The 24,183-nt window shown below is 49.2% G+C and overlaps 1 protein-coding gene across 3 annotated transcripts in view; it reads right to left on the bottom strand.

The window, feature by feature from the left end:
* The window catches only part of ANO2 (anoctamin 2), a 334,282-nt gene that overhangs the window by 140,849 nt on the left and 169,250 nt on the right, over nt 1–24,183 (bottom strand). For all 3 annotated transcript variants that reach the window (XM_033404279.2, XM_033404277.1, XM_033404276.1), the window contains 2 exons: nt 19,416–19,498; nt 13,177–13,281 (listed from right to left, as the gene is read on the bottom strand). In XM_033404279.2, coding sequence (XP_033260170.1) covers nt 13,177–13,281; nt 19,416–19,498 — 188 coding nt within the window. The remainder of the gene's footprint in view (nt 1–13,176; nt 13,282–19,415; nt 19,499–24,183) is intronic.

Genomic DNA, 24,183 nt, shown 5'->3' on the forward strand with positions numbered 1-24,183 from the left:
AATGTGAGCAAACCTACCTCACTGACGCAGAGCAAAACCCAAACGCTGGCAAGCCTAAGGGAGAATTAAACAGACAAAAGGGTGCGTTCAAGATGTGGGGCTTCCTGTGCAAATCAAACCACAGTGAGATACCGCCTCACACCTGCTGGAACGGCCACCACCTAGAAGACAAGCAATAACAATTGCTGGCAAAGGTGCGGAGAAGAGGGAAGCCTTATGCGCTGTTGGTGCAGACACTGTAGAAAGCAATATAGAGGCTGCTCAAGAAATTACAAATAGATCTACCATCTGATGCAGCAACTCCACTTCTGGGTATATACCCACAGGAAATGAAAACAGGATCTCAAAGATATATATGCACCCCCATGTTCATTGATGCGTTATTCACAACAGCCGAGATATGAAAACCACGTAAGTGCCCTTAAACAGATGAATGGATAAAGAGTATGTGAAGTCTACATAATATGTATATTATATACATCTATATCTAATGGAATATATATATATAGTGGAATATTATTCAGCCATGAAAAAGAAATACAGCCTGCCATTCGTAACAACATGGATGGACCTTCTGCATATTATGCTAAGTGAGATAGTCAGACGAAGTTAGGTAAGTGCTATATGGTATCACTTATATGGGAAATCTGAAAAAGCCAAATTCATAAAAACCAAGTGTAAAATGGTGGTTAGCAGGGGATGGGGGTAGAGGGATAGGACAGATGCTGTTTAAGGGTACAAACTTGCAGCACATAGTTAAGAAGTCCTAGAGATCTAATGCACAGTACAGTGAGTATACACGACAACAGTGTATCATAACCATCAAACTTGCTAAGAGACTGGAACTTAATGATTCCAGCCACTGAAAACAAAGGATAATTTGGTAACATGACAGAGGTGCTAATTACTGCTACAATGGCAATCATATTATGATATACGTGTATCCAATTAACACGCTGCACACCTGAAGCTTACACAATGCTACATGTCAAATACATTACAACATAACTGAAAAGATATGGTGCTTCCTCTATGACCCCCCAGGATGCAGGCAAGGGATTGAAGGTCCTTCAGTGGCTGAATAGGAGAACAAAAGGCACAGGAACAGCCCTAGGAAACTTCAGAACAGGGGCAAACAAGGGTGTAGAGTGTGTCCCCCCACTGATCACCGATGCCTTCCCAAAATGGAGTCCCTCCAAACTCCTTAGACATTCCCAGATTCTGCTTTGGGGGTGACAAACCCAATAGAGTCATGGAGCAGACAGAGGGGTGGAACTGGAAGAAGAAGGCATGGGATTATGTCAGGGTTGTGACCAGTGCCAGTCCTAGCCTGCTTCCTCTCAGATCTGCCCGTTCCTCTAATTCATAATGTAGGAGCGGTGGTCCCTGAAGACACATTTCCCAGACTCCCTGGCCAACTGGCTTCCAGCCAGATTCAGTTCAGGGAGGTACTGGAGGGAGACTGGCAGGTGGACGGAAAGGAGAATCCAGAGTATTCCCCCTGTCTGTCCATCTGCTTCATGCCGTGGCTGCACCTCCTCCATCCTTCCGGTGCCCACTGTGCCCTGCCCTTCCCTGGCTGGCATCTCCTAGCACACAGCTTCGACCAGGGCTCCATTCCCACCAGGTGGCCCTGGCCCTGGGCTCTGGGGACACCATCTCCCGCCCTGGCTTCCCAGCCCCAGCCGCTACTGACCTCTGTGTTGCTTCACCACCCCTGTTCAGCTTGCTGGCAATCCTGACACCTTTTGAATTAACTTTCCCTGTACGAAATGCCCTCTGCTGAACTCCTGGGCTTCTGACTTTCTGGCTAGATCTTAACGGAAGCACTTTAGGACCTAGGATCCTGATACTGCGGGTGTCAGCCCCAAAGTTCCATGAGCCTTACCACAGAGTGGAGAGATCCAACTTCCAACTGGCAGCCTCTGGATCGCTTTGCCTGAAGACTGTTTTGGCGGCCTGAGCCTTTTCTGCTCACGTGCATGTTCAAAGCAGGCCAGAAGTGCAGGGGAATTCACACACACACACACCCCACTTGGAGCCTCCCTCAGTGGTGACTGGTGGAACTAGCGTACACCCAGCTTCTCACCCCTCAGGCAGTAGAACTGTGACGTGCATGTTCTAGGTCAGCTCCCAGAATTTCTCAGTGAAATGATGAGCCAGCTGCCCACACCGGTAACATGACTGACGACGTGCCCTTTGTTCTCAGCCTTCTCTTCTCCGTCACTGTCCCACTCCACTGCCGGGGTTTCCCCCTCCCGCATCAATTTTGCACGTGCATCACTGACTCAGGATCTGCGTCTGAAGCAACCTAAAGTAAGGACCTTTTTTTCTTTTCTTCCTAGTTCCTTATTCTTCGTGAAAGTTAAGAAAGCAATGTCTATAAGAACATTGCGTCCACTGGGCGATGGGGCAGGTGCTGTGCAGACACCCTTGCTCGCCAGCGGGAGCCTGTCTGCCAGGCCTCAGTGGTTTACGGAGACGGAGGCCCTGCGACCTCATAGCTCAGGAGATCAGTGCTGAAAGGGCACAGTCTGGGAGCCTCTCCGTCCACAGAAGAGCCATCCCACCTGTTTTCTTTGAAAGCTCCTTTCTGGACACCATGTCAAAGACTCACACGGAGTCAGAACACCTTTTGACCCTGGAGGAATTTTTTAAACCAACACTTTGATTTTTCTGGCACATGAAGGGCGAGAGAGCAAAGGACGCTGACAGGCTCGTGTGCGCTTCAGTGAATTCTAGGGACATGAAATGATGACCTTGGCCCGGGCAGCAAAAGACAGATTTAATTTACGCGCTTCAGGCCGTATATGGAAAAATCATTTAGACGAAAAAAGAAAAGTCCAAACTGCGAGGCAATCGTGGCAAACATCACACATCCCAATGCTATGTGCTGGCCTCTGTGAGCCACTTGGCTCTTCCAACACTCCCCATCCTTGCACATATTTGGGCCTTGTGTTTTCCATGAGGGTCTGGTCTGAAATACCATGGTGACTTTGCCCAGCCTTAGCTCGGAGGCAGACCCGCTGCTCCGCCCGGCCCCCCACCGTCCCACTGCACTCTCGTTTCCCAGGCTGCCTGTCTGTCCCCAGCTTCTCCTCCATAACCCAGGCCTTGGGACTCTCCTTATTTGTAACGTCTAAATATAGACGCAGGCCAGCAGAAATGTACACACTGAGCACAGGAGAAGGTCTTATTTTAGCCGGGACTTCTGCTGCGGAGAATGGGCTGTCAGCTGAAGAGGGCCAGAGCCCCCGGGACCCCGCCATCTGATGGCCTGGGCCACCTGCGAAGTGTCTCCTTGGAACGGATAATTCACAGGCTCCACAAAGGGAGATGTTTATGGGCACGTTCCACGCTCCTCTGGCATCCTTCTCTGTGAAGCCGGAGCCACCCGGAGACTGTAAGTCAAGCAAAGTCTTCTGGATAAGGAGCTGTCGGGTGTATTTTTAAATCTCATGGATTTTAAAGGATGTCCATAATCAGAACCGTCAGTCCCCTCCTAACACACACACACACGTATACACACACAGGCAGAGAGAAAGAGAGAGAAATAGTCAAGAGATAGAGGGAGAAGATGCTGGGGCAGATCCCCTCCGAGGCCCACGAGAGGGGCGGGTGAGAAGCCCAGGAGCCAGTGTGCAAGGAGCTGGCCCACCCGCACTTCCTCTGCACACACTTTGCCACAGCGTTGCCCCCAGGTAAATTTCTGCTTCTTTGAAACTCTCTACGTATCTTTTTAAACTTCTCTGCCCTTGGCGTCTCCTTCACTCTTAAGCCTCTATGGCCAGAAAGCTTTTACCCAGCAGGAGTCCCCAAACGTTTTCAGTTCCCTGTACCCTTAACAGCTCCGTCATGTTTACACAATTGCCCTCGGCTGCAAAAAAAAAAAAAAAAAAAAAAAAAAAAGACTTAAAGGTTCCACTTAGGGAGGAGTTAAGTCCAAATAACTTAGTAAGTATTCATGCCCAGATAGCCTAGTAGCCATTTAGGAAAAAATACACAGAAATTGAAAGAAAAACTGATCTTTTATTTCATTCTTCACCCTAATTCCTCACTAAAAGGATGTGTCCACTTGCAGGACACGATCCGGCTCCTCCCTCCCGGGAATCCCTTTGGACCTGACATTTGCATCCTCGGTTTCACAATAACTTTGTGCAGAAGCTGTGCTGCTGCCACAGGAAACTTGGCTTCTCTAAGACGCGGTGATGCTGGTGGGCATGTCTTGCGTTTTAACGCTGACCCTGCTGGGGTAGCGGCTCCTGCAGTGTCTGACAGATGCCAAGTACTGCTGGACTGCCCTCAAAGGTGTTTAAAAACACCATGACTTTTGTGAGTTCCCTGTGGCACGCTGGGGTGCCCTGGGGGGGCAAAGTTTGGGAAACAGTCTTCCTCACTTAAGAAACTTCCTTGACATAATGAGACCATTTGTTCATGGCTCTCTCCTGAATGTGCGTGTGTGTGTGTGTGTGTGTGTGTGTGTAAAGAAACCCATAACCAAAGCAAACACAGGTTCATACAAGAATAAAAGTGCATAAGGAAAGGTCTGGAAAGATACAAGCCAAGCTGCTAACTGTAGCTCTCTCTAGGGGGACACTTAACACTGGGAGAGATGCAGTCCAGGGAGACTTGGGTTTTATCTGTAATGTGGGATTTGTCTTGAGAAGAATGTTCTCATGTATAATTTATATGGTGATAAGTAAAACCCCTGCGATGATAACGTACCCACACACCAACTTAGCCTTCAACCCCGCTTCTGCCAGTGCGAAATTCTGTGCAGAGGCTCCTTCTTAGGAAACCTCCATCCTTCCTCACTTCCTTCCACACTGATTCCCGGGGTGGCAGCCAGCGTCCCTGGGGGCTTCCCGGGGACTCTGCTTGCTCCACTCCCAGCTCGTTTGCTGCTGTGTCAGAGATGCCTCTGTCCCTTGGCCGGTCTGGAGCTGTTGCCTGGAGGCAACTGGCAAGGTCCACACGTCCCCGCCTGCCTGGGGCCGGACCCCCCCCCAGTGAGGGAGAGGGAGGCCGAGCCCTGAAATTCCGAATTCAAGTCCTCAGCTCCTCCTAAGACGATGCCCCCATTTTGCAGTCAAACGGGTGACTCACCAGTCCCCGGCCACGTCCACTTCTCTGCTCCTTAGTTCACTGACCCATTTCCCTGGATGAGGATGCCCCGGGGAGGGGTAGGGGGGAACCATGGGTGTGAAGGGGGGCCACTCCCTGAGAGATGGCAGAATGAGAGCTGGAGAGACAGACAGACAGAAACGGAGGAGCCAGAACTGGAAACAATGAATAAAAATTAATAATCAATAAACAAATCAATAAAATTAAATTACATTAATAAAAAAGGAAGTACATAAAATTGCTGGGGGCGGCCTTCGATAGCAGGTCTACTTTGTAAGCTGTGCTCCACCCAGGGAGCTACACCGTACAGAGTGACCTGTTTCACTGTCCCTCTTAGCAAACATGAGAAGTTCGGGGTAAGCGGCGTCAAGGGCAGGGTTTCAGAGCTGACCAGGCCTCGGTCAGTGCTTGCCCATCCAGGGGCTGGTCTGAGAGCCCCGGGCCCAGCTCCTCTGGCTGCCCTTTGGCCTCCTTCCCACCGGTTATTCCGTCAGCTCCCGAGGACTGTGGGTGAGGATGGAGACCCAGACCGGCCCCAAGGTGCAGAGCTCAGCCTTCACGCTGAGAGCCCACGGAACAGCAGAGAACGAACAGGAGGAGAGGCCGTGGGCTCTGATGCAAATCAACGTTTCCAGAAACGGGCCCAGGGTCCAGCTTTCCCGCAGCTCCTCGCTATGGGATGCTCCACCCAATTAAGTCCCTTTCTGTTCCCAGGGTTTCCCTTTGCCATCGAGGAACCTTCTTCATCCCTAAGAAGAGTCTGAGAGAACTATGGAGAATCATTATTTCTTTTTTTTTTTGACCCTCCAATGGTCATTAGGTTTCGAATGCCTCCAAAGGAGGGCCGCAGGGAACTCTGTTCCACAGGACATTCTGAAAAACGCCCCTCGGTCCCCCGGACGGGAACCCTGAGCCCTGCTCCCCAGCTGTGACAGCCCCCAGCCTCCTCCTGCTGTCGTCCAGCCTCCCAGCAAAGGCCCTCAACAATGCCTAATTTATTCCACATGTCCATTTGGCATGTGTCGTAAATGTTTCAATACTTTAACTTTAGATGACTTTTGTTTGGAAATAATTGTCCCCAGGGTGGTGCGCTGAGCAGTAAGTTAACACCCGTCCATCCACGGGCCTCCTCTTGGTGACTGTTCCCCATAAAACGTTCATTAAATGCAGCATTGCAGGCGGCTCCAGGCCCGCCCTGGATAAGCGGCAAGTCCCGGGAGGTAAGCTCCTGGGACTAGTTCAGGGGGATTTCCTTTTACAGTCCCTTTAGTGACAGGTTTTGTAGAAGACGCTCTCAGGACCCACCAGTGCCATCTCCCAGCTTGTCACGTGCTCCCTGCTCCTTGACACAAAAATACGGTTGCCCTCCTCACTGAAGCCTTCAGGTATCTGAGCCCACCTGTGTCACACACACACACACACACACACACGCACACAGAGGACACCCACCCCACTCACATGAACGTCCTCAACAGCCTGGGACCGGTCAGAGTCCCTGACCATTCATGTGTCCCTTCCTCGTGCCAGTGGGCAGCATTCTTGTGCTTTCTGCCACATTTTTATCCTCCAACAGCCTCTCAGCTCCCCAGTGGGAGGACCTGGTGTAAGTGATCGATCAGTGGCTAGCAGGTCCCAAAGTGATGCTGACTCATGACTGGGCCTTTGTGCCAGTCCTTTGCCACTGCCCCTTGGAGCTCCGCCCCGCTGTTCCTTTCCTCTGCCAGGTGCTGAAGCCTAAAAACCGGATTTCCCGGAGTGATTCATCAACTGACTTGTGGTTAGATTTGGCCAACGGGGGGCACTGGCGTTCGACTCAAAGGCAGGAGGCGGAAATTCAGGGTGTTTCTCCTCCACCGCCTCTACCTGCTTCAGACGGCATCTCCAGAAGGAGCTGCACCTCCTGCAGGGCACCGGCACCCACCGGGTTCTGGTGATACCACCTCGCTCCTGGTCCTTCCTAAGAGTGGGAGCGGCCCCTCCCCCGAATGCTAATCTTGGCTTCGCCTCACCAGCCTGTCTGCCTTGATTTCCCCAATCCTAACAGCTTTATAATTAGTTCCTCAGATTCTTTTACCTCTTTTGAACTCTGGGGCAGGAGCTCTGTTTTCTGATGACATCCTCACTGGCACGAATTATATTAAAGGAAAGGAGTTATGTCTGGGATGAGAAGGGTCAGAGGGGTGAGAGGCAGAGATCAGGACCGCCCCCCAATCCCACCAGCCACAGCACCTTGCCAGCTGTTGCCAACTCAGAGCTTTCTCATCTTGTATGAACAGAGAAAAATCTTGCCCGGGAGGGAAACTTGAGGAAAACTGCAAATCTGTCCAGGATAAACTATTCCAGAAAAGATTCCAACTAATCCAGGAGAAAAATAAATAAATAAGTGAAACCAGCCTATTCTCTTATTAGACGTTCCAGCTCCATATTCTGCCTCGGAAACACAATATATCTCTGTGTTTATCGTCCCCAAGGCTCCCTACTGTCTGTTGAACCTTTTGCTGGAAACTGAGCTAATTCTACTCACTGGTGTCCTTGGTGGAAATACAGCGTCAGCCCACCACAGTTTACACAAAACCACTAAAGAAAATGTAGGGTCGCTGGTTGCCTCGTACCCTTCTTTCCAACAAATACCACGTTCCTTCCTGCCTTTAGAATAAGGAAGAGAACCAACCCATGATTCCTCACAGGTGTCTGAGGATCTGTTGAGGGGCAAACACTCTAAACGCAGAGAAGCATAGAGATCATGATCACTGTTCTTGAGTCAGACCGTCTGGCCATATACAAGCACTGAGCAAGTTCCTTCTTTCTAGATAAATAAGCCTCAGTTTCCTCACATATAAAATTGGAATAATAATGGTTTTGAGACTTAAATGAAATAAAACCTGTAAAGACCCACACAGAGTGAGCACTCCATAAATATTACTTCTAACCTCACTATTTCACTAACCTCTCTGTGCCCACACCCTTGAAAATCATAACAGTAGATATTAAAATGGCCAAATTACCACCACCTAAAATAAATAAGAGACTGCCTGTCCCCCGAAGTTATGGGCTAATGACCAATGACTCTTTCACATCAGCAAAGAAAAGTACCGACTCTCAGAACTGCAGAGGCTACAATCCAATCTCCCCACGTGACAGCTGAAACGGGAGAGACCTGAGATGGGCTTGGCCACCTGGTGATATGACGTGAATTCTCCTTAGGGGAGCCTTACAGAGAGAGTTAAAGAGCGATAGGTCGCAGCTAGCTAACATCATAATTAATGGTGAAAGGCTAAGACCAAGAACAAGACAAAGAAGTCAATTCTCATCACTTCTATTCAACATTGTACAAGAGATTCTAGTCAGGGCACCTGGGAAGAAAAGGGGGAAGGGGCGGAGGATGGAGAGAGAGAGAAAAATGCAACCAGGCTGGGAAACGAAGAAGTGAAACTATCTCTCTTCAAGATGACATGATCTTATAAATAGAAAAAACCCTAAAGAATCCACTAAAGACTACCAAAATTAATAAATGAGTCCAGCAAAGCTGTGGGATATAAAATCAACACACAAAAATCAACTATATTTCTATATACTAGCAATGAACAATCCAAAAGTGGAATTAAGAAAATTATATTTGCAATCCCACGGAAAAGAATAAAACAATTATGAGCAAATTTAACAAAAGATGTGCAAGACCTGTACTCTGAAACTATACAACATTTTTGAAAGAAATTAAAGAAGATCTAAAGAAATGGAAAGATATAACATGTTCATAGATTAGGAGACTTACCAGTGTTACGAAGGTGCTACTGCCTGAATTAATCTACAGATTCAGCTCAATCCCTATCAACAATTCCATCTTGCTTTGTTTGCAGAAATTGACAAGCTGGTCATAAAATTCATATGGAAATGCGAGACACCCAGAATTGTCAAAACAATTTTGGAAAAGAAGCACAAATTCAGTCACATTCCAATTTCAAAACTTACTACACAGGTGCAGTAATTAATCAAGACAATGTGGTATTGGCCAGACATATAGATTAATGGAATAGAATTGAGTGCCCAGAAATGAACTCCTACATTTATGGTGAATTGATTTTTGATGAGGTTGACAAGATAATTCAGTGGAGAAAATAATCTTTTCAACAAATGGGGCTGGAAAAACTAAATATTCAGACAAAAGATGAATTTGGACCTCTTACTTATATCATACACAAAAATTAACTCAAAATGGATCATAGACCTAAATGTAAGAGCTAACATGGTAAAATTCTTAGAAGAAACCCTGACAGTATATCTCTATGACACTGGATTAAGCAGTGGTTTCTTAGATATGACACAAAAGCACAAATGACAACAGGAAAAACAGATAAATTGAACTATATCAAAAAACTTTTGTGGGGGCTTCCCTGGTGGCACAGTGGTTGAGAGTCCACCTGCCGATGAGGGGGACGCAGGTTCGTACCCCGGTGCGGGAGGATCCCACATGCGCGCGGAGCGGCTGGGCCCGTGAGCCATGGCCGCTGAGCCTGCGCGTCCGGAGCCTGTGTTCCACGACAGGAGAGGCCACAACAGTGAGAGGCCCGCGTACCGCAAAAAAAAAACCAAAAAAAACAACTTTTGTGCAGCAAACTGTATCATCAATTAAATTTTAAAAATCCACAGAATGGGAGAAAATATTTGTAAATCGTATTATCTGATAAGAGACTGGTGTTCAGATTATGTAAGTAACTCTTCATACAGTAATGAAAAGACAATTAACCCACCTTTAAACATGAGCAAAGGATTTGAATAGACATTTTTCCAAAGAAGCCATAAAATCTGCCAAGAAGCACGCGAAAGGATGTTCAACATCCTTTAGGGAAATGCTAATTCAAACCCCAATGAAATACCGCTGCACGCAACTAGAATGGATAAAATTAAAAAGACAGATAACAAGTGTTGGTGAGGATGTGGAGAAATTAAGAGCCCTCATGCAGTGCTGGTTGGCATGCAAAATGGTGAAGCCCCTTTGAAAAATATTACAGCAGTCCTTCAAACTGTTAAACACAGAGTTTCCGTATGACCCAGTAATTCTACTCTTCTGTATATTTCCAAAAGATGTGAAAACGTACATGCACCCAAAACCTGGTACACAAATGTTCATAGCAGCATTGTTCATAATAGCCGAAAAGTGAAAGCCATCCAACTGTCCATCAACTGATGAATGTACAAATAAAACTGGGTGTATCCAAAATATGGAATATTATTTGGCAATAAAAAAGAATGAAGATCAGACAGAGCTACAACATGGATTAATCATGAAAACATTCTGCTAAGTGAAAGAGGAGAAATACGACATTTTGCATGATTTCATTTACATGGAAGTCCAGAAGAGGCAAACCTATTGAAACAGAACGTATTAATAGATTACTTGCCTCCCAGGGTATAGAGTTTCTTTCTAAGATGATAAAAAATATTTTAAACTTAAATTGTGGGAATGACAGCACAAAACTGTGAATATACTAAAAACCATCGAATTGTATCATTTAAATGGGTGAATGTTATGGTCTGAGAATTAAATCACTTACAAAGAAGTTTTATAAAATGAACTTGATGGGCTTCCCTGGTGGCGCAGTGGTTGAGAGTCCACCTGCCGATGCAGGGGACACGGGTTCGTGCCCCGGTCCGGGAAGATCCCACATGCCGCGGAGCGGCTGGGCCCGTGAGCCATGGCCGCTGAGCCCGCGCGTCCGGAGCCTGTGCTCCACAACGGGAGAGGCCATAACAGTGAGAGGCCCGCGTACCGCAAAAAACATTAAAAAATTAAAAAAATAAGTAAATAAAAAAAAATAACATGAACTTGATACCTTTAAAAGAAGTTTTTTGAGAAGCAATGGGCCTTGGGGATGAGGTGGAGCTGCGTATGACTGCTGGCTCTCCCACCACTAGCTATGTGGTCTTTGGTAATTTTCTCTACCATCTGGGCCTCGATAAATGGTAGCTTTTATCATTCAAGAGGAAGGAATATAAAGAGAGATGGGACATGAAGCCTCAGGGTTACAAAGAAGGCAGAATCAAAGTGAGCCTCTGGGATGAAGGAAGCACATCCAAGACTATCATCTAGACTTTGATTCTTGGTCCTTGTCTGTTTCCCAGAAGAATGTGTCTTTCCTAAATATCCCACCCTAGAGCCCTGTCTTGCCATGGGCGTTGACCTCAACCCTTGCAGTAGGCAAGAGAAGCATCCCTCCCATCAGACAGCAACATGTGCTCCTCCCTTCATCTCCCACCCTTGGCTAGACTTACAGCAAGAACAGAAGCATTTCCAGTATTAACAGAATGGAGGGAACACAAGAAGGACGCTGACAATCAAATTCCAGGCCATTTTTATCTCATGCTGCTCATTTGGGAAGGTCATTTTCCCCCCAGTGCCTATAAGGCGTTAGATGCTTTGAGCTTTACATTCTCAACAGTGTAATGAAAATAGATGTTGAATGTAAACATATGTACCATTCAGAATGCATTCAGATGTTTTTCAATTATTCATGGTCCCTGAAAGTTATCTGACCTATCGTGCATATAATATATCCAAGCAGTGTTTATATCAGAACCACAGCCTCAGTGTACGCAATTCCAGCTCCTCGGCATTCCCGTCTATGGAATGAAAATTAACTGAGGCAGCGGTCATTAAAAGTTACATGTGATTTCCATAAAATTATCCATTGTATATTGCCCTGGGGTGGAGAAAGAAGGTTGCATAGGATTGCCAAACCCGACAGGACACAATATGTTTGCTTTCTGATGAGGGTGATGGTGATGATTACTCTTTCCTAAGAATGAATTCATTTTTTTCCCCAAATAACTGGCGGTCTTGGACTTACTTTTTTCTAGGGAAATAATAACTTAGACAGCCACCCCCTTTCTCTTCTAAGTCCTGCTTTCTTAAAGGAAAAAAAAAAAAGACAGAAAGAAAGAAAGAGAGACAGCTAGTATTCTGGGCTTAAAAACACCACATTCTCCGTATTGGTGCTTGAATAAATTTGCATGTTAACATGAATGGCTCCAACTTAAAGAATGTAAAATTAAATGAAATTTTAATTCGAATCCAAGATGGAGAAAAGACACGTGTAAAAACAACAGATTGTCGATCTCGTTGAATTTTTTCAGGAACCAGATTAGGAAAGACATCAACACACACACACACACTGTTGGTTTCAAAAAAGGGTGGCACTCAGAGGAGACCGGCGGTGCCAAAGAGGAGCCCCCCACCTCACAGGCACTGCGAGTATTTACAGATCACAGCACAGACCCTGAAGCTCTGTTTCCATGTCTGAATGCCACCGTAAAACTCAGAAATACGACGCACGATCACCTCCGCACTTTGGAGGCCCAGCCAGAGAGAATGAAATGTGAGGGAGAGTGTATGAGCAGCTCAGGCACATACAGGCATGGCCTCTGCCGGCCCTAAGGGCCATTTCTCGATGTATCCTTGCATAGCGGTTAGATGCCCAGACTGTCAGAGACTCACCTGGGTTGGAATCCCAGATCCACCCACCATGCACAGTCTGGGTGACCTCTGGCCAACGACTTAAGCTGCGGACACACCTTTCTTCATTAGTTTTCATTTACAGAAAAATTGCTCCAGCCTCATCGATTTATTTGGAGAGTAAAATGATACAACGCGCTGAGAACGGTGCCTGGCCCGCAGCAAGGACTGAATCAAGGTTCGCTGTCATTGCGCTGGTTGGTCTGGCGGTGGTTGCTACTGCTATTCGACGTGTAGGTGACAAGAGCCCAGAGGACCCAGGTCTGAAACGGTTTCTTTCTTTCCCGACCTGCTCTCCCATTTCATCCAGACATGACCACCCGGGAAGGAGAGAGAAATCAAGTCATGGGAGGGGCCTGTTCCCCACAACCTCTGCCCACGGGACACGAAGAGACGTCATGCTCTCTTTCCGTCCTGTTCCACCGCTGTCGGCCCTTCTCACAGCCCAGTCTCCATCCGCGAAGGCCTTCCCAGTGAAATGACAATAGGATCTTAAGGAAAAAAAAAAAAAGGAAAGCAAGCACCAGGTGCCAGCACCTTACCGCATCCTCAGTCCCACCGGTTCCCAGTTTCTGGACCAGAGACTTGTCGCTCTCCCTCAGCATCTTCTCCCGAACTTTGGTTTCATACTCAGGCCGGGGATGCTCCTAAAAGCCAGAGTCACAGAGTGGTTAGTAAACAGGCGGAGGGCCACCTTGGCCCGCGGGGTATGGCCAGACACCACGAGGACAGGAAGTCAGGTCACGGGGTCAGATGCTATGGGACAAGGGCTGCCACACTACACACAACCACGAGGCGTCGAGACCAGGGACACACTGTGGCGGGAGAGGGGGACACACACCACTTGTTACCACACTGGAAACCAAACCTGAGCACGTTCCTGGGGGTGGCGCCAGGGTTGAGAAAGGAGAGACGAAGCATTAACGAGGAGCTGATACAAAAAGGAGCCCCGTGCTGCACACAGCAGTTTGCCCAAAGGCCCGGGGGCTACCTCTGGTCATCCCACCATCTATCCTCAGGCCTCCACTTTAAGTTGCAATGAGCCAAATCCCAGCTGGAGAAACAGATGTGCCCCCCCAGCCGGGAGTCAGGGCCAGGACCAAACGTCTTCCCTGCACCATTCTTCTGCAAGCCAAAAACGGCCGCCAGTAAACATCACAGTTGAAGGTGCCCACAGGGAATCTTAAAACTCACTTGCCTGGACCTGTTTGCTATTCAGCCTTGGTGAGTAACTCACTGGCAAGCACGCTGACGCTCGGGAGACAGCGCAGGGACACGCAGCAATACAAACCTGGAGGGTGAGTCACCAGGCATGGGAACGAGTGCCTGGGTGATCAGAAAGACCACGGTCCCATCAGTGCAGATGCTGCGGCAGGAAGACGCGTGACTTACTTCAAAGAGAACTGAACAGTGTACACCCGGCCTCCTGCATCATCTACCGAGAACTCCCAGGCGGGGATTCCGGAGCTGGCTCCCAGCGGACACAGAGAACACACATTCCCTCATCACTGCTCAGGCCTCAGAGATTCTGAAAGCCAACAAGCTGGACTCCTGACCTGTCTCTGGCTTTCCCGAGACATGCCATGATGCTGGAGAGGAGAAACTGTGCACGTGACTAATAAGAATAACCAGTACAGGGCTTCCGTGGTGGCGCAGTGGTTGAGAGTCCGCCTGTCGATGCAGGGGACGCGGGTTCGTGCCCCGGTCCGGGAAGATCCCACATCCCGCGGAGCGGCTGGTCCCGTGAACCGTGGCCGCTGAGCCTGCGCGTCCAGAGCCTGTGCTCCGCAACGGGAGACGCCACAACAGTGAGAGGCCCGCGTACCGCAAAAAAAAAAAAAAAAGACTAACCAGTATAACAGAGGAGGAGCCATTCCAGGGTTCTGCAGGCTCCCCATCATCACGCGGGCCCCACGGTGCGTCCCACCCTCGGAGGTGGGACCTGCTCTGCCTGCTGAAACACAGCTGGCGGAGCCTGCCCCTCTCAAATACTCTAGAGTCTTACAGCTTACACGACACGCAGTTCTTGATTATGTCATCTTCCTTTATTGTTTCCTAGTTGTTTTGCACGTGGGAATCTTTTCATCCTAAGATAAGAATCCGCTACCTGGTCTCCATTATTTTGTTTCTCGCAGCAATTAGCACCGTGGGGAGAACACAGAAATCTCTCAACGCTTGCGAAGTTCACTTCATTTTGTCTCTCCCGTTCACCCATCCTCCAACGCAGCATTTCCTAACGTGTGTGCCAGGAGGGTTTTAGCTAAAAAAGGATTCCAGGGTCTAACAGACTGGAACATACCATACAATGTGTCACCTGAGAGTCACAAGGAGCCTAATAGAAGCTCTGAGAAGTTCTCCTGTAAAGACACGTGCTGAATCTTCTTCAACCCACCATGTCCCACAAAACTTCTTTCGCCTCCAGCAATTAACCTCCTGCAGAAATACTTTGAGAAATGTGCTGTGGCCTCTGAAATTTGGTTGCGTTTCTTCTATGTTATTCCTATGGAAGATTTTAACTACAGAACTAAAGCCGTGCCTTTTTGTACCATCCTCTGGATTCTAAAGCCCTTGCGTCTATCCCGTCATCCTCAGCAAAGGAGCTGACGGGCCTTCACTGCTGACCGTAAGATGCTCCTGACCGGCCCCTGGCTTTCCGAAGACGTGACATCACGTGGAGGAGTGTCCTCACATCCCTCCGGTGGTGGCTGTGGCCCACTTCACTGCACTCTGGGCCCCAGCTCAGACCCTCCTCATCTGTTTAGAACAAGCTGAGAGCTCTTGGCACGCAGACAGGAGTCCGAGGCTCTCAAGGCAGAGTGTCAGGCTGCTCTGCTTTCCAACCGAAGCACGTCAGACAAGGATCTCGCGCTCGCAGCCAAGAAGGTTGGGTGAGGTCACAGGATTCCTCAGAGGCAGGGACCTGGACAAACGAGCGCCTGGCCAGAGCACAATCTGGACCCCGTGAGGGCGGCTCCAATACACCTAGCCTTAAACACGGCCTCCCTGGATGGGGTCTGACGCCGAATCATCACCAATACATAACCCCTCCCGCCAAGACGCTGGGAAATATTTTGCAAAGCTACTTCCACCTAGTTGCTCCCCTCAGGAGCTGGCCTGAAAGAAGGCCCCAGGCCAGCTCAGGACCAGCCTTCGCTGATCAACAGAGGTAAACCCGGAGATGCAGTCAACAAATGTCTCCAAGAAAGAGTTACCAAAGCATGTACTGCGTTCCGAGCTCTTGGGAGCTCTTCTTCAGGCTCTGAGGCTACGAACAAGGAGCTTATCTCCAAGTGGAGGCAGGTGACAGTAAGCCAACAAAGCCACAAGTGAGAAAGCAGCAGGTGGGGATGAGAGCAACAGAAGGAATGTCAGGCTGGCTGCTTCAGAATGGGGACTGAGGGAAGGCCAGCCAGAGGAGGGTCACGTTCTGCTTGGGATGGAAAAGCTAAGAAAGGTCAGGGCAGGTGGAGGCTGGAGCCTTCCAGGTAGAGGGAGGAGCCGGTGCAAAGCTTGGAAGGAGCCCAGGAGAGAATGCAGGCCCGTGAGGCTGGGAGGTCTGGGAGGAGAAGCACGCCACCACGTGCTGGGGGGAGGCAAGGGATCTTGCGTCCTATGTGACAGGAAGCTATCAGGGCAGCTAAGCCTGACGTGGTAGATGGGGCGGGAGAGAGAGGGACGGGAGGATGTCTGCATCGAGACCACCCTCTCTTAGGGGTCCCAGGGACACGTGGGGCCTGAGTGCAGCAGGGAATCGGGCAAGAGAGGCCACTGAGCTCAAGGCCATCCCACCTCAGAGTGAAGACTCCTGAGGTCTGGCAGGCCTCCTTCGACGGCCTTCAAAGGGGTCTCTCGGGCCATCCCAGCCGGTTCCACAGGGAGGCCTCTGGGCCAGGGGCTGCTGCCCCGGGCGGTGGGCTCTCCAGCCCCCTTCTCCTCCTCCCTGCTTTGAGCCCCGCCCCTGCTGCTTTCCTTGGCGTCCCACGTGGTGCGCGCACCCCAGGCGGGAGAGACAGAGGGTGGGTGGCTCTGGTCTCTGTGTGAGTGAGCACCCTCCCCGCTACTCCCGAAGGGCTGCTTCCTAGCGAAGACCACAGGGTAGAAGCTGTCTGAGGGTTACAGACAGCTGGCCATGGCAGAATCCCTGAGACCTGGAGACAACATCTGGTTAAAACAGAAAAAAAGCTCTCATGATGACCTTCAAGGACCCCTGCAACCTCCTCCCCGAAGCCCAGGTGGTGTCTGCATCCTCTTGCTCCCCATTTGAATGTGGGTTAAATCTGCCCACAGCACTTCATTTAAGGCCTAGGGCAAGTCACAGATGCCTTCCAATCCCGCTCTCCCTGCCGTCCCATGAGCTGAGGAGATACAGTCGGGACCCTCCCTGGCCTAGCCACCAGCCTGCATTTGTTGCTCTGCCCCCACCAACTGCAGCCCAACCCCTGTTCCCTGCAGCCAACTAGACCTTCCAGGTATCCTGCTGCCTCTGAGCCACACCCTGAGCTTCCCTGGATCAAGGCTCCTGTCGGCTATTTCCTCCTGTGGGTACCCATTCCTCCCTTTGCTGCTCATTAAAATTCAACCAGTCTTCAAAACCCTGATTTAAAAACAAAACAGTTTTTAGACCGGAAGGAATTCCTCTCAAACTCACCATTGTATTCTAATTATTCAGAGACCAGACAACCCCTTAGTTGAATGCAACCCTTTGGAGATGCTCAGAGCCCGCGCCTGAGGGAGTTCCATGTCCCAAACCAAAACCTGGCCCACAGTACGTGCCTGATGTGCACGTTCAGACTTAACTCAACTTAGAGCGTGCTTAACATCTGAGTCCAAAATCTAAACACATGGAAGGAAAGACACAGCTGCCCTCCCTCCTCTCAACCACGCCTGGCCCTGGGCTTGCACACGGTGGGGGGCACATCCTCAATGCTGCAGAACTGACCCGCCCCCAGTAACCTCACACAGAGAGCCCGTCAGGACCAGCTCTTTGCGCCAGGGGTGAACCCAGGCTTGGCCAGGCCTCTCTCTCAGCCTGCGCAGGAGTTACTGAAATCACGCCCCTCCCAGGAAGTGGCCATGGCTCATCGGGTTAAACAGGAAACCTGGCTGCAGAAGCCAGAATGGCTTAGCATCCCACTCCTGCCAGGGACTGAGACGTCAAGGGCACTGAGTCATAACAGATGCCTTTCTCTGTGTGAGTGTGTTTACACTTCCTCTTTCACAGGCAGACCTGCTGGCCTCCTCAGCGCTACTCAGAAGACACACTTAGCTTGTTTCTGTCCCCACACAGGCGTGGATGCCAGGCTGCTGCTTCTTCTCTTCCTCGAGACCTCCTAGGCCCTGCTGCAGGAGAGAAGGACCTGTGCGCCCACCACCTCCCCACACCCAGCCACAGCTCTCTCCCCTCTCTCTTTCTCCTCAGAATCAAATCGAACCAATAGGACAAAATCACCCACACAGTCCGACTTCCACAGCGCTTTCGATTGGAAGCACTACCTTGGCCATCTTTCCCCAAGAAATGCAATTGCCTTTATTGTTCTCTGTTGCTTATCTTCCCAACTAATGCGTATCGTCTCTGAAGTGAGAACTCATATGTAGATCCTCTCATTTGCCACGGAACCCTGATGCTGTGAGCCTCCGGGTATCTGCTTAACGCACAGGACTGGGATGGAGTGAATGTGTGAACTCAATCCATGGTCATGGAATGCCCACCTGCTCAAAGGCAAGCTGACGACTTGGAGCTTTAAGGAGAGCAGAGGATGTCACATCACAGAAAAGGGAGCCACACAGCCTTGAGAATAGGACTAAACTGGGGGTTTCACTAGCTTAGTCACAAAGCGTCAGGGTCACAAAGCCAGAGGTCCCGAGTCCAAGGAGAGGCACATCAGTGAATGAGGGAGAATACAGGAAAAGTCTGCTCCCCGCACAGCTGTCACATGCTCTCAGCCAGCCTACGCACATGGCACTCAGGCAACTGGGGGCACCTCCTGGTGCTCTGGACACTGTCCCCAGCATCTCACCGACACTGCCCAGGGCATCGGGAGCCCCTATCTGATATTCACGTTTGCTGTTCAGGCAATGGCAGCGCACGGGAGAAGAGAACCGTGAGCAACCAGGCCCACGCTGGTCATCGTCAACTCGCCAACATCAAAGGGGGCCCTAGTTCTCAAAGGAGCCCCGAGGGAAGGTCAATTTGTTCCATCCTTTAAAATCATCTGTCCATACAACTAGACTCTGGAAGAACCTACCCTTTCCCTTAGCTCACGCTCCTGTTGCACACATGCTCTCCTGGCTGACAGGGTACTGGATCAGTGGTTCTTTCTTCCTCCATATGCATCAGGGCAACCGAGACCTAGCACCCATGCCTCCCCTTGACCCTCAGCAGGCTCACAGAAGCATCCAGACACGTCCGTGCTCTGGGTCACGTTCTCTGGCTTCGCGCTCTCGAGCACCAACAGGACGGGAGGTGGAAGAACGCTGAGTTAAACCTCGAGGTCACCACAAGGCTTGCTTCTCATGCCATTTTTTCCCAGAGAGGGTCACAAGGACATCTGGCTACCCATCAAGTCCAAAGTCTTACAGCTCAAGCGAAGAGAGAGGATTTCAACTCTTGGCCTCAGTGCCCATCAACCCTGGCTTGGCCCATGGAGCCAAGCTAGGAAAGGGGACACAGCGAGACTCAGCAGGTGACTTGGCTGCCGTGATAGCAAATGTAAGCGGTTATTTCACTCAAGACAATCTATTTCCAGGGGCAAAGCAAAGCAAAGACCCAAAGAGAACTCACTTCTTCCTCTTCTATGCCAGTCAGATCCCAGAAGTAGCCTAGTCGCATCTGTAATCTCTTCCAGTTTTCAAGAAACATGGTAGCTTAAAAAGAAAGGAAAAAATTCTGTTAATTCTGAGCACCCTCAGGGTTCCCCAAGGGAGGATAAACTTATAAATTTCAAATTTAGGGACTTTCTTTAAAGCATCGATTCCCTTCCCCAACCCCAACTTCTAGCTGGGACAACTCAAAATACTCCACATCCAGGAGAGCCCAAGAGATATATTTAAAGGGAGACACACACACACACACACACACACACACACACACACACACACACACACACACACACACACACACACCCTTTTCCCTATTTCTAGGTTATAAGAAAAGGGTAAACACGGATCTCAATAAATGAAGGAAGAACGGAAGGATAAAGGAAGTAAGAATGGAAGGGTTTGACGGTCTGTCGTCTTTTATGACAAACCTCGTCTTCCCTATACGTTCCCTCTTCCTGCACCTTCCTGAGCACTCTCACTTTTTTCTCCATCTTTCTGTCCCCAGCGCAACTTCCCTTCTCTGGGCCCAAATCACCTCGTTCTGAGGTTATGTAACATCTCCGAGTAGTTCTACGTGAGTCCAGGGTCTCAGTGTCCCCGCCCCCCATCCCGCATGCAGCTGGAAGACTCGTCTCCCCAAAGTGCCCTTCACTCATTCTTCCATTTGTTTAGCAAATGCTCGTTGAATGCCTACCGTCCCGACACATTGGTTAGCCTGCCTTCTCCAACCACAGCCCTTGAAGGGCAGCCCAACATGCTCTGGAAAGAACCAGCCCCCTCTGCTCCACAGGTATGGCTTCTTATGCCAGGATTGGACACCTGATCCAGAGCCCACTCATAGGCCAATCGGATTCTCTCTTTTGAAAACTGAAACTAAGAGACACAAAGAGAAGCAGAAATGAGACAAACCATGCAGCACGTGAAAGAAGGAGAGAGGTTTCCGATTCCTCCTTCCGCTCCAGTTGCCTAGGGGCCTGGCTATACTTAATTTCCTGCATCCACGAGCTTGCTTCTTACTTTCTTATCATCTCTTATTGTTTAAGCAAGCTTGAACGAATTCCCTATCAAAAAACCCCAAAAAACAAAAAAAACAGACCTGAGGTACCTGCAATATACAAAACAATGTTCTAGACATCGTGAGGAAGACTAGGTAAATCTGACGTGCATTTTGCTCTCAAGTTGTTTAGTCTATGAGAAGAGATTTTACATAACTACAGCACAAGGTATAATGTGATCAGGGCCTTAAGAATGACGCAGATAAAAGGCTGTGGGCATGCAGGAGAGAGGGCGCCAGCTGCTGCAGCATCTGAGCTGAGTCCGGAAGAGCAATGGCATTTGGGCGGTGCAGAGAGGCAGCGAGAGGGGGGATCCCAACACACACCCCCAAACTTACACTGGGTCCCTATTGTCTAGATTCTTCCCTCTGGATACAGGGACCTTGGGTGCCTGGCCCAGCCCATCTGTCCACATCTATTCGCACCGCTTGTCAACACACACCTCACACCTGCATTGCTGACGAGGGCATCGCCTTGCTGTCCTCTTCATCCCCAGCTTTTGCAAACTGTCCCCTCTCCCACGCTACCCTCCAGTGCTGTCCTCCTCCGTTCCTGACCAGCTCATCCTTTCCTGACCGAGTCCCCTAAGACCAGCCTCCCAGGCGCCCGTTCCTCTGCACTCCTAACACCCTTAGATCTGGTGCCCTGGGAAAGGAGGGGGCGTAACAGTCCCTGAGGCCACCCCTACCTTTCTACACCACCCCTGGCAAGAGCCTGGGCGCCCTCCACTACCTGCCGCACCGGACTGTCGGCTGCCATTCGGGTCTGCAGCGTAGTAACAGGACCGCAAACGCTTCTTCGGCTTGTACCTGCCTCTGTTCACCTGGGAACAGCACGGGGCTGAGCAAAACAGACTCCCACCTGCTGGCTGAACGTATGGTTACTTAAAGCTACATTTGTTTCACTTGGCGCTATGACAGCTACTAGCTACATCGTGGTACACGGATCTGTATCTTTTCTCCCTGGGATTTGAGGCCTTGCCGGGTGGGTACCCCACCTCCCGACCCTGGCCTTGGCCTGGGGATGGTCTCCAAACAAGGGGTACGCCCCTCCTTTTCCTGCGCTGTTCTCAGTGACTGAGGAGGGCTCTGCACACAGACCGAGGTCTCTGTGAAGGAGAGAAGTCAGACTGGGAACAGAGGACAGGGCAAGAGAGTCACTGAGGGGGAGTCGTGGGGACACAGAGGACCGTCACGACGACGGAGAGCAGCTCACAGCTCCTGGTGGGAGTCACGGCCAGGCACCACTCGGAGCGCTCTGCATACACGTCCCACTGACGGTCACGAGAACACTAGGGTGCAGGTCTCACTTCACCTGCTTGAGCGATGAAGGCAGTGATGCTCCCAGGTCGAGGACCACCCCTGTCCCAGGTTACTCAGCACCTCGGCTAAGAGGACTGACTTCAGAGACACAGGGCTACTCACGCTGGCTGGCACAGGGCAGGACTGGGACCCACGGTTAGGACTGTCTGACCCTGAAGTCACTGTCCTTAACCTCGTCCCTTTACTCCTCCCTTCCCTACTTTTCAATAGGGCTTCACCCTCATTCCAAAGTTCCCTGGAGTTTGAAGCCAGAACCCCGGAGGAGCTGGGCCAGACTGCTCTGCTGGTCCCGGGTCCTGCTGACCCATCTCAGGGACCCCTGTTTCCGTCCCACCAGCAGCCCCATCGCTCTCTCTCCGTGGAGAATCACTTCTTCTCCCAGCTTTCTTCCTGGCAGGCTTGGGCCCTGGCCCAGGCCCACCCAGCATAGTACCACTGATCATAATAATACTGTAATGAGAGGCATTACCATTATTTTCTGTTTAACATCTTTATTGGAGTATAATTGCTTTACAATGGTGTGTTAGTTGCTGCTTTATAACAAAGTGAATCAGTTATACATATACATATGTTCCCGTATCTCTTCCCTCTTGCGTCTCCCTCCCCCCACCCTCCCTATCCCACCCCTCTAGGTGGTCACAAACCACCGAGCTGATCTCCCTGTGCTATGCGGCTGCTTCCCACTAGCTATCGGTTTTACGTTTCGTAGTGTATATATGTACATGCCACTCTCTCACTTCGTCCCAGCTTACCCTTCCCCCTCCTCATATCCTCAAGTCCATTGTCTAGTAGGTCTGTGTCTTTATTCCCGTCTTACCCCTAGGTTCTTCATGACCTTCTTTTTTTATAGATTCCATATATCTGTGTTAGCATATGGTATTTGTTTTTCTCTTTCTGACTTACTTCACTCTGTATGACAGACTCTAGGTCCATCCACCTCACTACAAATAACTCAATTTTGTTTCTTTTTATGGCTGAGTAATATTCCATTGTATATATATGTGCCACATCTTCTCTATCCATTCATCTGTCGATGGACACTTAGGTTGCTTCCATGTCCTGGCTATTGTAAATAGTGCTGCAATGAACATTGTGGTACATGACTCTTTTTGCATTCTGGATTTCTCACGGTATATGCCCAGTAGTGGGATTGCTGGGTCATATGGTAGTTCTAGTTTTACTTTTCTAAGGAACCTCCATACTGTTCTCCATAGTGGCTGTATCAATTTACATCCCCACCAACAGTGCAAGAGGGTTCCCTTTTCTCCACACCCTCTCCAGCATTTATTGTTTCTAGATTTTTTGATGATGGCCATTCTGACTAGTGTGAGATGATATCTCATTGTAGTTTTGATTTGCATTTCTCTAATGATTAGTGATGTTGAGCATTCTTTCATGTGTTTGTTGGCAATCTGTATATCTTCTTTGGAGAAATGTCTATTTAAATCTTCTGCCCATTTTTGGATTGGGTTGTTTGGTTTTTTTGATATTGAGCTGCATGAGCTGCTTGTAAATTTTGGAGATTAATCCTTTGCCAGTTGCTTCATTTGCAAATATTTTCTCCCATTCTGAGGGTTGTCTTTTGGTCTTGTTTATGGTTTCCTTTGCTGTGCAAAAGCTTTGAAGTTTCATTAGGTCCCATTTGTTTATTTTTGGTTTTATTTCCATTTCTCTAGGAGGTGGGTCAAAAAGGATCTTGCTATGATTTATGTCATAGAGTGTTCTGCCTATGTTTTCCTCTAAGAGTTTGATCGTTTCTGGCCTTACATTTAGGTCTTTAATCCATTTTGAATTTATTTTTGTGTATGGTGTTAGGGAGTGTTCTAATTTCATACTTTTACATGTAGCTGTCCAGTTTTCCCAGCACCACTTATAGAAGAGGCTGTCTTTTCTCCACTGTATATATTCTTGCCTCCTTTATCAAAGATAAGGTGACCATATGTGCATGGGTTTATCTCTGGGCTTTCTATCCTGTCCCATTGATCTATATTTCTGTTTTTGTACCAGTATCATACTGTCTTGATTACTGTAGCTTTGTAGTATAGTCTGAAGTCACGGAGCCTGATTCCTCCAGCTCCATTTTTCGTTCTCAAGATTGCTTTGGCTATTCGGGGTCTTTTGTGTTTCCATACAAATTGTGAAATTTTTTGTTCTAGTTCCGTGAAAAATGCCAGTGGTAGTTTGATAGGGATTGCATGGAATCTGTAGATTGCTTTGGGTAGTAGAGTCATTTTCACAATGTTGATTCTTCCAATCCAAGAACATGGTATATCTCTCCATCTATTTGTATCATCTTTAATTTCTTTCATCAGTGTCTTATAATTTTCTACATACAGGTCTTTTGTCTCCTTAG

This window comes from Orcinus orca, chromosome 11 (genome assembly GCF_937001465.1).
Source record: "Orcinus orca chromosome 11, mOrcOrc1.1, whole genome shotgun sequence".
Lineage (NCBI taxonomy): Eukaryota > Metazoa > Chordata > Mammalia > Artiodactyla > Delphinidae > Orcinus > Orcinus orca.